The sequence below is a fragment of the Silurus aristotelis genome (genome assembly GCF_946808225.1).
Source record: "Silurus aristotelis genome assembly, chromosome: 18".
Taxonomy (NCBI): domain Eukaryota; kingdom Metazoa; phylum Chordata; class Actinopteri; order Siluriformes; family Siluridae; genus Silurus; species Silurus aristotelis.
Window position 1 is genome coordinate 5,858,763 of NC_139591.1, and position 14,830 is coordinate 5,873,592.

Genomic DNA, 14,830 nt, shown 5'->3' on the forward strand with positions numbered 1-14,830 from the left:
GAGAGGGAGGGCAGTGGAGTGATGCGGTTGCAGGGAGAAGAGGTGGAGAAGGTGGAGGAGTTCAGGTACCTGGGGTCAACAGTGCAAAGTAATGGAGAGTGTGTTAGGGAAGTAAAGAAAAGAGTGCAGGCAGGGTGGAGTGGGTGGAGAAGAGTGACAGGAGTGATTTGTGATAGAAGAGTATCTGCAAGAATGAAAGGGAAAGTTTATAGGACTGTGGTGAGACCTGCGATGTTGTATGGATTAGAGACAGTGGCATTGAGTAAAAAACAGGAGGTGGAGCTGGAGGTAGCGGAGCTGAAGATGTTGAGGTTTTCGTTGGGAGTGACGAGGATGGACAAGATTAGAAATGAGTTTATTAGAGGGACAGCACATGTAGGATGTTTTGGTGACAAGGTGAGGGAGGCGAGATTGAGATGGTTTGGACATGTGCAGAGACGGGACATGAATTATATTGGTAGAAAAATGCTGAAGATGGAGCCACCAGGTAGGAGGAAAAGAGGAAGGCCAAGGAGGAGGTTCATGGATGTGGTGAGGGAAGACATGCAGGTAGTTGGTGTAAAAGAGGCAGATATAGAGGACAGGGTGGTATGGAGACGGATGATCCGCTGTGGCGACCCCTAATGGGAGCAGCCGAAAGAAGAAGAAGAAGAAGCTCACTGTTTACTTCAAAAAGGAAAATGTTGCCACCTTGTGGAAATGAATGGAAATACAAACATGCATAGACTAATTTTTGAAAATATAATATTATATATTATATTTATATTATATTTTGAAAATTTAATACATTATGACTATTTAATGATCATAAACTTCTTTATTGCGTTGATCCTGTAGTTATTTAATACCAGTGACAAAAATGCTCATTGCCTTTTAATTAATTTCATTCAGTTTGGATATATTTAATCTCCAGCCGAATCAGCACAGACTACACCACATTAATATGGTAGCTGGTGATATCTGAGCTAAATTATGATGGCCAGTTGTGTAATTTATTAGTCCCTCACTAAGTAAAAGTTTATTTTAATTAGACTGTATTTATTTCAGCACAGTATTTACCACCAGAGGGCACTATAGTGTTTTTGTGGACTACGTTTGAGTTCTGTAAGAAAGTTTTTTTTTTCCCATCCTTCCACCCAAAGCTGTTTTCCAGAAGTCAAATATATCCAGAACTATATTATGATGTGCTGGAGTTGGTGTCATGCCATCACATGAATGTTTTTTATTTACTTTTTTTCTCAGTTTCTTATCTGTTCATAGGAAATGTGAAGAGGACAGTCTGCCGTTCTTCTGTTTTGTGATTCACTGTTTTGGCTTTGATGAATATCCGATCCTACAGCAGAGCCCAGCATGCATACCTGCCATAGAGCTTAAAGCAAATTCTCTGCCAGTCGCCATGGGAACACAGACATTTTCCAGATCTGGATTTGCAGCTAGAGACAGAAGCTCCAGTGTTTTAAATAATAAGCTTGATTTAAGCATAGGTTTGTTTGTTTTTTTTATCTCTTTCCATTCCATTTGTTTAGAATAACTCAAAGACACTCTGTTCATCCTGCCTTAAACTTTGTGGTAACAGTTTACGGCTGGAAAAGTCAGTTTTCCAAATATTTTTGTCCATGTAGTGTATGATGCGTATGATGGTTTTGATAAAAAAAAAAACACACAAGGTGAAATTGAATAACTGTAGAGGATAACGTTAAATAAATGTTAAAAAATAAAAACAAAAAGAAAGAAAATTGACAGAGTTACCACCAACAGCTTCATTATTATTAGTAGTAGAAAAGCAGCACTGGTGCATGTAATCCACACACGCACACACACACACACACACACACACACACACACACACACACACACACACACACACACACACACACACACACACACACACACACACACACACAATTGCTCTCTCTCTCTATATATGTTTTTCAATGAATAAGGTTTTCGTTGGAAGTGACGAGGATGGACAGGATTAGAAATAAGTTTATTAGAGGGACAGCGCATGTAGGACGTTTTGGAGACAAGGTGAGGGAGGTGAGATGGTTGAGAGATGGTGAGATGGTTTGGACATGTGCAGAGGAGGGACATGGGGTACATTGGTAGAAGAATGCTGAAGATGAAGCCACCAGGAAGGAGGAAAAGAGGAAGACCAAGGAGGAGGTTTATGGATGTGGTGAGGGAGGACATGCAGGTGGTTAGGGTGAAAGAGGCAGATGTAGAGGACAGGGGGGGTATGGAGACGGATGATCCGCTGTGGCGACCCCTAATTGGAGAAGCCCAAAGAGAAAGAAGAATATGTTTTTTAATGAATGAGTAGCACAATGCAGTACAGTGTTGGTGTTTATTTTGGCATAATTCTCAAGGCTTCGCTGGTGACTCCAGACTGCCAAGTGTTTGAACTAGTGTTTCCACAGTTTATTTTTATCACTTTATCCAATTATATATCTATTTCATTTTACCAGAAAAATGCAGCAATTGAGTTTTAACTTTTGGTATGAGAACATCTATGTATATCATTTGAAAGAAAACATCATATGGTTGCTCCTGGTTGTTCATGTGCTCTGAAACATCAGCAATATTATCTGTAGGTTGATGGCATTCTGCTCATCAGTACATACCCATTATTATATATTATGTATGTAACATTCTATGTTATGTATGTAATATATGTAATACCTGCTGCACAGAGAGTTCGTGAGACAAATAAATGTTTTTTTTGTTTTTTTCATTAGTGTTAGAATGTGTATGTGATGATGTTTTTGCATGCGTGTGTTTTTTGTCGGCTCCTGCCCACACTGGAATAATCTCATGTTGGGAAAAAAAGCTGAGATTAATATCACAAAGACACCCACCCACCTGTTATATAACAGCAGAGAAGCTGAACTTCAGCCTATGTGAGAGTGAGAGGAAGAGAGGAAGATCATGCTTAGGCTGTTCATCTGTAAAAAATTTTTACAGGGCTAAGTTGTGGTTGTCTTGGAAACGCAGCAGATAAATTCCCAGTGCGTTTTTTTTGTTTTACTTAAGCATGCGCTCAGTTCTGTTTGGAACGTGAAATAAGTGGTTAAATGCCAATTAATGGCACAACTAAGTAAAAGTGACCTTGAGATCACGCTGTAAAAATGAGCAGTGGAAATAAAAAGCAGGAAATGGATTTTTGCTATTAACATGCCTTCATAGTAGCTACTTCTGTATTCTGAGGTCATGCTTTATGCCTGTGGGATTGATGCCAATTTACATGTACATTAGTACTATGAAGACTCATGCTGCCTCATCATCTACTAAATATAAAATGTTACACATGTTTGTGGATTATCAAATTTATTTCCCTTTGCTGTAACCGCCACTCTTTTGGTAAAGGTTTCCACAGGTTTTTATCATTCAGCCAAAATTACTGAGAGTGTGTAAACTGAGATGCTGTTAGGCTGGAAGAACAAGCAGAAGCCGAAGTTCAACAGAATGGAGGTGCTTTAATGAAATAGGGAAAGTGGAGAAACCAAACCAGCTGTAAACACAGGAACACAGATTTACATAAATCCACAGAGTGAATCCTCAATGAGACAAATCCACAGAGTTAATCCACAACGAGAATCGTCCATAGGAATGGTAGTCATTAAGGTCCTGTGACGTTCACCAGACTAATTGGTAGAACGGACGGGGAGTGCTTAGAAGTGGGTGCTTATATAGTGGGTGAGCTGATGAGTTTCAGGTGTGTGTGATTAGTAGGATGGGGAGCTGCTAGGAGGAATGTGTGGTTCTAGTGGAGGTTTGGTTGGTGGATCCCTGACAGATGCATACTAAAGGACTCTCATCTATGTAATATACTGATGTTGTCAGTAAGTCAGCTGCAGCCCAATTAAAAAAACTTTTAAAAAGTATGCAGTAGCTTCAAACTTTCTCATTAGAGGTTACTGATATTACATACATATTGCTGTATTGCTTATAGCTGTATTAGGCATTGGACTCTGAACATTGTTTCTATTTTTCTGGAACAAGAAAATGATGAAAATATAACTGCATTAGGTAACAGATCAAAGTAATTTATTTCTTTATAAATATTATTAATTAATTAAAAAGGGGGGGACATACTTTTAATATAATTCAGTTTTGGATACTTTTGTCCCATTGATTTTTTTTTTTGTATTGAAAAAAAAATAATTGGGGCACCTCTACTATAGCATACAAAAATTCTATGGAATTTTTTTGCTTCTAACTTTTGTTTGGGGAATATGATAAGGTGTCCAAAAATCCTTTTCAATATTATTTATATACTGTAACCATCAAGTGAACTCTTTGGGTGTCAACAAATTAATAAAAACTCTTGCATATACATGCATTTTAATTACACATCTAGGAGTCTCGGTGGAAAGAAAGGCTTTTCATAAATCATAGGCATATGTGAGGTCATGTATGGAGAAAAGGGCAGTTCTACCATGCGTTCAGCTTTTCTGTGATTTAGCATGAGCAACAGTTCAAACTTGTGTCTCAGATGAAGCAAACATCATGAGCCTTTATCATCTCTGAGTGGTAGCTGCTTTGTGACTCACAGGGCAAGTTCGTGTCTGGAAAGTGGCAAATTGCGTGAAATGAGCTAACAAATTATAGTATAGCATTATAGTGAAAATAGATTCCTAAGATACCAGTGATTCTGAGCCTTTTTGTTCTCTAGACCTGCCTGATTCATCATCTTAGCCTACGTCTAACTGCTGCTAAGGATTACCCAACATGGACAGTCTAAAGATGCATGAGACTACTGTGGATTGTACAACTTAGAAACCAGAAAGATGACATTGGACTGCACACACTTTTGATAAATTCAGGTTTGCCAATGCAACAAACAGCAATCAAGACTCAATTGTTTATAACTGCTCTAGAGTCATCCAGTGAGGATGGGTTCCCTTTTGGTTTTGGTTCCAGTCAAGGTTTCTTCTTATCGTCACAGGGAGTGTTTGCTCCCATCTTGCTACAGCCATCTCTGGCTTGCTCATTAGGGAATGTTTAAAGAGATAAATGTACTCATTTGAACTGCACATTCTGAATCGATTCATTTCTGTTACTTTGCCCAATGTTAAAAGCCCTATACAGACAAAATCTAATTAAAGTCAATTTAAAACACATTGAGTTTGCCCCTTGCTCAAATAACAAAATTATAAACTAGTCATCCATATTCAGAAGTAAGCCACACACTTATTTACTTACTCTATTAAATTGGTTACAAAGTATGTTAACTTCCAAGAGCTCTTGGGAGGCGTGCTCCTGTAACCGACGTTGTTGTGTGTGGTGCACAGCATATCTGGTACAATGGAGTCCACAAGCGAATCCTATACTAGCTTGCTGAGATGTGTGTTCAGTGATCTAAGCCACGCTAGGGATGGAAGATTTACTGATTCGCTTCAGTGCATCTACATAAAAGTTAACGATGCGATGCACCGGATACAAGTTGGCATTTGTATCGCGATGCAACTTTTTTATTTGCATCGGTAAAAAAGATGTATTTATATATATATATATATATATATATATATATATATATATATATATATATATATTATTAGTAGCTGCGCTATATTTCTATTATTTAGAAAGTGACCCATATTATGTGACCAACATTTTATATGATATGATTGTTTCTCAAGCGTGTTCTCTCAGCACCATTGCGTGAGACCGAGGCGTGTCCTGAGAGTCACAAAGAATACAGATTAACATGGCAGAGGTAGAGCTGTATCTTCCTGGAGACAGAACAGGAAAAGAACATCTGGTTGAACTGAATCTTTTTCCTATTTTTTGTTTGTGAAAGGGCAATGCGTTAAAAGTAAGAAGGCACTTAAGTCAATTTATGATTTGCTGTCTGTCTAAACCAAAAAAAAAGCGAACTATCTGTACCCTATTGAATTGCATAGCATCATATTTTTTCCATTATTGCATTGAATTACTTTGTGTTGAATCAAATCGAAATCGGATCACACTGCATCGTAATAGGGGTGAATCGTATCACATCGGCCTTAGGTTATAATCTTAAGAGATAAAGCCATGTCAGTTCTCCATCCTAGATGAATGTACTGCAAATCAGGTTTTTAAAATATCTAAAATGTATTAATTATGGTTTACTATATTATAATTATATTGAATAATATGATAATAAGAATTTTACCAGAAAATAGAATTAATAAAAAACATATGGATTTTATTTGGCAGGGACGTAATAAAAAGGGCAATGACTGATTTTACACCTGTATGGACTTTCACATGGTATTGCAATATGGGTTTGACCCCCCCCCAATTATATATAGTGCTCATCTGTCATGGTTGAGACAGCAGGGCATGAAAAGGGTCTGCCCTTAGGATGCTTCCACTGTATGGCTACGACCTCATGATTTCATGCAGATTAATTAATTTCCCTCTAAACGAAAACCCATTGACCTTTCCTTCTTTTGCTCAGAAACCCTTAAATAGGATTTATCGTGTTCTCAGTCCACTACGTGATGCTCTACTGAGCAAAGCTGCAGCTCCACTAACTGTTTAGTGCTGAAGTGTTGGAATAGATGTCAGCTATTTCTATAACCAGCCTCGGTTAGAGCTATAAACAGTAATTAGTGCTGGTTGCAGGGTATCAGAGCAGGGTTGCATGTCATATCGAGGATGACTAGGGTGTGGGAAGATGGTGAGGTTCTTAAATGTGCATCAATGTGCATCTCGTTCTGTAGTTTGAAGAGCATTGAGCTTTAATCACTCACAGAAATGTCATCTGCAAATGTGATTAACTTTACAGATGCTTTAATGGAAAACAGTGGTGGTCAAAGTACACAAACCATGTACTTGAGGTAAAGTAGAGGTACAATATTATCTTTGGTTAACCCTAACCCTCGGTAAAATATTACTCCAGTAAAAGTAAAAGGGCTCCCTTTAAACTTTCACTTGAGTAAAATGTACTTAAGTATCCAAAGTACTATGATTTATTATGACTATAATGTTCCTATTATATTTTTTGTCACAAGACTCCTGCTTAATAAACTCATTTTATGACTCTAATGTTACTCTTAGCACACCAATCTGATAATAGAATGATACGGTTTATATCTATTACAATTATGAGCCCAAAACCTTCTTTTCAAATACTTTAAAAACATCATGCAAATAAGGTCAGGAGGTCTGCAAACAAGCTGGAGTAAGGAGTTTCTTCCATCATTTATTATTCTCAAAATGTTCTGCTTGCAATTAAGCTGATGCTGAACTGTATGTTTGTGCTAAGTAGATACCACCAAGAACACCTGATGCTTAAACCCCTGACCTTCTAAACAGTAACCCACTGTGATGTGTTTCCTTTATACAAGCCCAGGGATGATGGTATTGCAGACTGAGCAGAAGTCTAGAGATGATCAAGTCATAAGCTTTTTGAATATATGTGTTTCTGAACAAAATATTAGTGCAGCGGTGTGTGTGAGTGTGTGTGAGTGTGTGTGTGTGTGTGTGTGTGTGTGTGTATGGGGACTACCATGTGGGGAGTAAGGTCATTGTCTGATTTGCACAGAGGCCTCTGGGAGGATTAGGCAGGCAGCTCACAGGCTGCAAGCTTTAACACACACACACAAAACCCTCATCACACCGCTTCAGTGAACAGGTTCCACTCGACATGTCCATGGTGATCAGCGAAGTTTCTCTTCACTTGTAAGTACAGTACAATTGTTTGCATATTTTGCACTTTATGCAGGACAAGAGCTGTATTTTACCCAGGGCTGTGTAATCACAATACAACTCTCCTTTCATTTACTGTTTGTTCTGAAAACATTGTACTTGTGTGTTTTTTCTAGCTGAAGTTTCTCCTGCTTTTCTCTGAGAGTAGGGATTTGCATAAATTGTGGTACTTGGTAGTATTTCATGCCTCCACTCTTCTAATGCCAATTCTTCGTCGCAAGTGTTTGGAGTTTTTCTTCTTTTGCATGTTCAAATGTCAAAGTGTTCCTCGTATTCGCTCTGAAGCACATCCCGTGTGCTGGGCTTCTCGGACCAGCTGGCCGATTGTGGGTGAAAGCCGTTAGATGTCATTAGGCTATATTTAAATGCAAATGAACGCACTCGTTTTCGCTCTGCCCCCCTGCAGAGATGCTTAGGAGAAGGAGAAGGAGAATAGCTGCTTTGTTCTGCACCAGCTGCAATATGTTTCTGACCTCAGAGCAGCTTTCCTCTAATCGGAACAAACAAGGCCCTTGTGCACTTCTAACAACAGATTTGCCTCGTTTTTATGTCGCATCAGTCTAAGTCGTTTTAACCCATAACCTTTTTGGGTACTTGCCAGTTTGAAAACTCAATGCAAGGATCGTGGTTGTTTTGTCATGGGATCCAAGAGAATCATCAGTTTTGGTGTGCCCAGTGGTCATTTCTCTGTTGTCCTTCATTCATATGAAAGCTTTGTATGATGCAAATATAATTTTTTTTTTGAAGCTGAATTTGATCCCAAATGCATTGTGGTTTAATGTAACAGTCTGATTTTACTTTAGATCCTCTGTTTTAGTGACTGTGATTTCCTAAAACTTCTGTCTGCTTCTCTAAATATTTATTTTTACAGGATCGTAGCCTTCTGGCTCACAGAGAGTAATGCCAGGAAAATAGCCAAATTTTTTTGCCACAACATATAAGGATGGAGAAGAAATGTAGGATGCAGCACTTATGTCGGGGAATATAAAGAGCATAACTGCTTATTATGTACTTATTCTGCTCCCTCTGTATTTATTTGGGGTTTTAACGAAAACCATTGTTCCTATGTAACTGAGGTAAAGGTACAGGCAATTATTAATGCATACTGACGAGGAAAGTCAAAATCGAGAACTTGGAAACATTAATTCTATTATTGAAAACACCTAAAAAGAAATACACTTTTAGTGAACAGTTAAAGGATTTAAACTTTGCTAGAAACATTAAAGCTAGAAGAGCAAAAATAGTCCAATAATGGCCTATTTAAAGTTTAAATGATATACAATGATTTATACAAGATCTTTTGATATTTGTAATAATTTAAAGTATTCAGATGGATTATAGGGGATTAAAAATTCAGACCCACATCAAGCTTTTTTCTTTGTGGAAAAGTCAGTATAATATAAAAATGAAAAAGTAATAAAAAAAAGAGAAATCTGATCATATATAAATAGGAAGTCAAGCATCTAATAGGTGTATATTATATTGCCAGAATACGACTTCATGAATAGGACTAGTTAATTTCACATTAATTCCTGGCAATCTGTCTTCAATGATCTAAATGTTTTAACAATGTGGTTTCCACCCTCATTATTTTGCAGTTTGCAAAACAGCACTTGATGAAGCACATCATTTCAAGATGTAAATGTGTAAAAAAGCGTGAAGCTTACGGAAGTAAAAAATGCCTTGTTTTGAGTGTCGCAATCAGCGACTGGATTCATACAACTGAGCAGTGGTATGCATGAGATATTTGTAGGTCACTCTGGAAAAGGGCATTCCCCAAATGCCATAATCAAGAGTAACCTACAATAATCTCATTCATACAACTGAGCAGTTGAGGGTTGGTTAAAGGCACAGCAGTGGCAGCTTAGTGGTGCTGTGATTTGAACTCACAACCTTCTGATCAGAAGTACAACAATAGAAAACACTTTCACCACTGAGCTTCGCCCCTGATTTAACTCCTTAAAGTAATAAAATAACCCCAAACTATTTCATAATAATATTCTGGTTACAAGAAACTCTCTACCAGTGGTGTTGAAAAAATATTACCTTTGTGTAACTCCCAAACAATATTCTGATTAGTACGCAGAAACTAAGAGTATTGCATATAACACCGTTATATTGAAGCGTGCAATTTCATTATTAACGCCTCACTATGTGCATGCTAATTACATTATTGACTAATTGTACAATGTATGGACATGACCTTAATTATATCAGATGGCCTTGCGATTGCCCACTGTGTTTCCATACAGGTTTGTTTACATAAGAATGAATGTCACCAACATTTGAGCCATTTACACATTTCAATTCAAAACCTGTGCGTTTGAATGCATGGAGTATTGCAAGCACCAGATTTTAATTAAAACATAAACTGATATAATATGCCATGCAATATACACTATATGGACAAAGGTTGTGGACACCAAATCATAAGAAAGGTATGTGCTTTTTGAACATCCCATTCTACATTTAATCCCCACTGTTGTTATACTAACCTCCACTCCTGCATTATAATTTTATTATACCGTGTTATTATTGTTTCAGTGGCATAAAACGGTCTTAAAAATTACAATATTATCGTTTCTCACAATTCTTTCTGGCACAATATGTCTTCCAACAAACGTAGTTATCATGACAGGCCTACTAACATGATAAATCCCAAGGAAGTGTTGAGTCCATCAACAGTCTTTATTGCCTATTCACTATATTGTCCACTATATAGAGATTTTAGCTATTTTATAAGGCCCGAGCTAAAAGTACAGTATCTGGTGTAGCCATTAAATCTCCACTTGTATTGCAGAGGGCTGTTTATCACTGATGCAGCCATGGGGGATGCTTGACTGAATGAATATTATAAATTATGCACTGTGATAAACTGTATTTATAAATTGTTTTTGCAAAATGTGAAGTATGTAAAGAGTGTTGAAACTGAACTGTAAATGCTGGAACATGTATAACCCATATAAATCACATCTCAGTGCTATTAAGGTATGTTGCCTTAAAAAAGAGCTATGCATTTGTACATTATATTTTAATAAGATTGAAAATTAATTGATTGTAAAGCATCTGTACTAAACACCGTGATCAGAATTGCAGTTTGGAGCTGCTCTGACACAGTCGTCTAGCCATCACAATTTGGCTCTTGTCGAACTCGCTCAAATCCTTACACTTGCTCTTTTTTCCTGCTTCTAACACATCCGTGTTATTCTCTTTACCAGTCATAATGTAATAATGTTTTAATGTTATTCCTGATTGGTGTATATCTTAATAAGTATATTATATTTTAAATTCTTTTTTTATTTATTTATTTATTCTTTTTTTTTACTTTATTTGTAATGTGAGCAACTGGGACCCACTAATTTCCCTGTTGAATGAATAAAGTATTCAGATTTTATTCTGATATATATTGTATTTCCTGTATCTTATTTTAATTTATTAAAAGCATGTGCACGAACTTGCTTTAAATGCATTCCTAATCACACATCTGTCAGAAGAGCTCAAATTAATCATCTTATAGCCCTGTGGTTAAATCTCCAGTCTGTAGCCCTCTTTCTGCTTTCCAACTCTAAGTGCAGCTCTTTATTTAGGCAACGACACATCAATCTAATAAACTGCCTGCATTTTATTTGGTGTTTTGGCAGTGAGGGGATTATTCTGGGGCTTAATCCGAGGGTGGAGTTACAATTCCAGGGAAGCGCACTATTAAAATTTAAACAAAAAAAAAGTAACAGCTTTCTCATAGCTCTCTCTTTTTCTGTTTTTCTCTCTTTTTTCTACCTCTATATCTCACACTATTTATTTAAAATGATTAAATTCTAACTGGATAAACTGACTGCATTAATTTGGGGTGCTACTGGTGAGAGGATTAGTGTGTTCATTAATTTATTATTATTTCAGTAAAATCGTGCAACGTAAAAATCCATGTGCGAAGTCACAAACGTGTCTCTTTTTTCCTGTTGTTTCGCTCCTAGATATTCAGGAGTTTTATGAAGTGACCCTGTTGAACTCTCATAAGAGCTGTGAGCAGAAACTGGAGGAGGTGAAGCACATGGCAGAGCAGTGCGAAAAGTCATCTGCCAGCCCCGGCTTCCCGAACACACACCCACAGCCTGCTTGCTTACAGCCGAAGGTGAGGAAAAAACATACAAACACACATGCTCACATACGCAACACACCGATCTACAGCAGCATATTGCGTAAAGAGGCATTCAGAGGATTCTCCTGTTCGTCTGAAACTGGTCCAAACGTGCTGCTGCTCCTTTAATGTAAGTGTGGAGACAATCTCTGGATGGCAAGAAAAAAAAAAAGAAAGAAAAAACCCACTCCAATGCCATCACCACCTCAGATAAAGCCTGCCAGGTCTTTATTTCTGAATCAATGGTCAGCTGACGATGCTGAGTGCATTTAAATTAAGGGCCAGAAGTCAGAATCGGAGTGTATTATTAAAAATTTGCAGTATTTTTATTTTTATTTTGCTGGAGGTAAGAAAAAATAGAAATCATTACAGAGGCAGAAAGTACACAGGATGTTCTCGAGCTGCTGTGAGTCATCCTGATTAACCTAAAATATGAATGAACATGTCAGTAATTTACATTCAAGTATATTGAAGCACACACATCACACCAGCTCAGATAAGTCTTATGTCATCCTGCCTAAAAGATATACAGCCACCACCGGCCAATTTCACCCCTGAATTTTCTTGTACAGTTTGAACAGCTAGTGTGTTACCAACAGCCTCAGGGACACCCTGAGCCCCCCCAGTTCCACAGACTCCATCTGCGTCCCTGCGCAAACAACAGATCATAACAGTGTGAACTTGCCTGCGATGGTTAGATGACAGTACTGGTAAACAGAACTAATGCATGCATACACCATTTTCTTTATTTTTCAGTTTTTATGAATTTTATTTATAAAATATATATATTTATATTTTATATATTTATAAATATATATATATATATATTATATATTTGTAATTAGTAAAAATAACAAAAAAAAAAAAAAAAATACAGTTGAATTCTCATATATTTGCTCAGAATGTTTTATTAATTTTCTGATTTATTAATACAAAAAAAAAGAGTTTTTGTTCTAGTAGGCATACAGGTAACAGGTCATTCACATAATTGATTTTGATGTGGTCCCTCTAAAAATGAGGAGAAATTCATCTACATATAAAAAATTGGTCACAAATATTTGGTCACTTTTTTAATTAACACAAATACTGTGCACCTACTAATCATTATATATAAATAAATACTTTGTTACTGATGCAAATATGTTAAAAAGTATGCATTGCAATACAAATACACTTGTATCTGATGCATAATTTCAAATCGATGCATCACATTGTTAACTTTTATGCCGATGTGAATTGGTGAATCTTGCTATATAGTGTAGATACATGTTTAAGATGTATGGAAGAAGTTTTCAGTGTCAGCTCTTTGTAACAGTCAGAGGGGTCTGCTTTATCTCTTTTAACTAGTAAAAATATCATAATTTGATATAAGCAGCGATATTGTTTTATTGCTTATTGTTTCCTGTCAAGAGACGACACGGATGATTCGTTAATTTCTCAGGTCACTTTGCCTTCAGACCAGTGGAGAAAATCAATGACTATCGCTATTCAAATTTTGAACAGTCCTTATTGTGTTCTTTTTCTTCTTCTTCTTCTTCTTCTTCTTCTTCTTCTTCAGACTAACATGATGTATAGTGATGTACTATATATTAAAATGGCAGGCACAACGTACCACTGGCTTTGACAGAAAAATACAAATGATGCAGCTCTACTTCTGCCATGTTAATCTAGACACTTTTTACTTTTATCTAGGTACTCACTTTTGTGAGATACTGTATATATGTGAGTGCAAAACTGGATTTTGGAGTGGTGTTTGCAAACATTACTCGGTTATGTTACCTTGTTAATAAAGTCAATCTGGCTTTAAAATCTTTAAGACTTTAGAGCAATTTATTATTACAAAATTTTACATTCCAGAATGGTAACAGTTGTTTTGTCAATTATAATATGTGGTCAAAGCTACCATGTGGCAAATCCTATGTTGAAACATGAATTTTCCAGATTATCTAGCCCTGTATATATCTAGCGTAAGGGACGACATGCTGAAGTAACAAATTTAGCCAATAATATTTGAGTCACACCACACCCCCTAACAAATCCAAGTGAACTTAAGCTTAAAGGATGGGCTTACTATTGAGAACAGCAAAAAGTTCATGTATATTATTAAAATAAAAATAAATGTCTAAATCTGTTTTATAGATTATACTATAATTCTAGTGTTTACAACCCAAAACATAATATTTGACTTATTGAACCCTTTAACTGTTGTTACTGTATGTTTTGTCTAAACTTAGTTAAAGATTTTTCTCATAGATGAATGCAAATTAATTGAAACAAAGAATCGGCGATGCGGGAGAATCAGCATTTTTGACATAACATTTTAAAGTAACAATCAAATATCTGGCATTTATTAGTCTTAATAAAGGATGGCATTTCATCTAAACCTGCTTCTGTATTAGCAAAATATATATATATATATATATATATATATATATATATATATATATATATATATATATATATATATATATATATATATATTAGCTTGTTTTTGCTCACTAAGTTTTATGTTAGTGGTTAGCCTAGCTGCGTTTTATGTTATCTGGCAATGCAGTGTGTGTGTGTGTGTGTGTGTGTGTGTGTGGTATTACACTTCAAATGAAAGCATCATGTTATGCAAAGAGTGTGTGTGAGATGTCATGTATTATGCATAATGTTTATGAGTCCTGATATTTTGAATTTCTAATGAATTCCACAGAAATCCCATTGCACTTAGATTTTTTCACTTGAATGGTATGTGCTTTTTTCACGACAACCAGAAGTTCTCACTGTAGTTTTGGATTCAGTGACTTTAGGACAGCAACAGAAGTGTCAGTGATTGTTCCTGGTCTTTTAAATGCTCATTAATAATAGAAATTAACCTACCTAACCTTTTTTTTGCTCTTATTTTGATTATTCTCTAGAAATATTTGGTGAAGCCATTTGGAACTGAATAAAGAAACAAGATATAATAATAGAAGCTGGCAATTGGGGACTAATCTTGGAAACCAATGTATATTT

The 14,830-nt window shown here is 36.3% G+C and overlaps 1 protein-coding gene across 9 annotated transcripts in view; it reads left to right on the top strand.

Moving 5' to 3' along the window:
- Positions 1-14,830, top strand: part of dlg2 (discs, large homolog 2) — a 247,569-nt gene that overhangs the window by 15,618 nt on the left and 217,121 nt on the right. For 7 of the 9 annotated variants that reach the window (XM_083568181.1, XM_083568183.1, XM_083568195.1 and 4 more), the window contains exons 1-2: positions 7,580-7,668; positions 11,667-11,824. In XM_083568181.1, coding sequence (XP_083424307.1) covers positions 11,744-11,824 — 81 coding nt within the window. In that variant the 5' untranslated portion in view covers positions 7,580-7,668; positions 11,667-11,743. Of the gene's footprint in view, positions 1-7,578; positions 7,669-11,666; positions 11,825-14,830 lie in introns of those variants that run through there. The other 2 variants (XM_083568192.1, XM_083568170.1) reach the window with 2 other exon arrangements.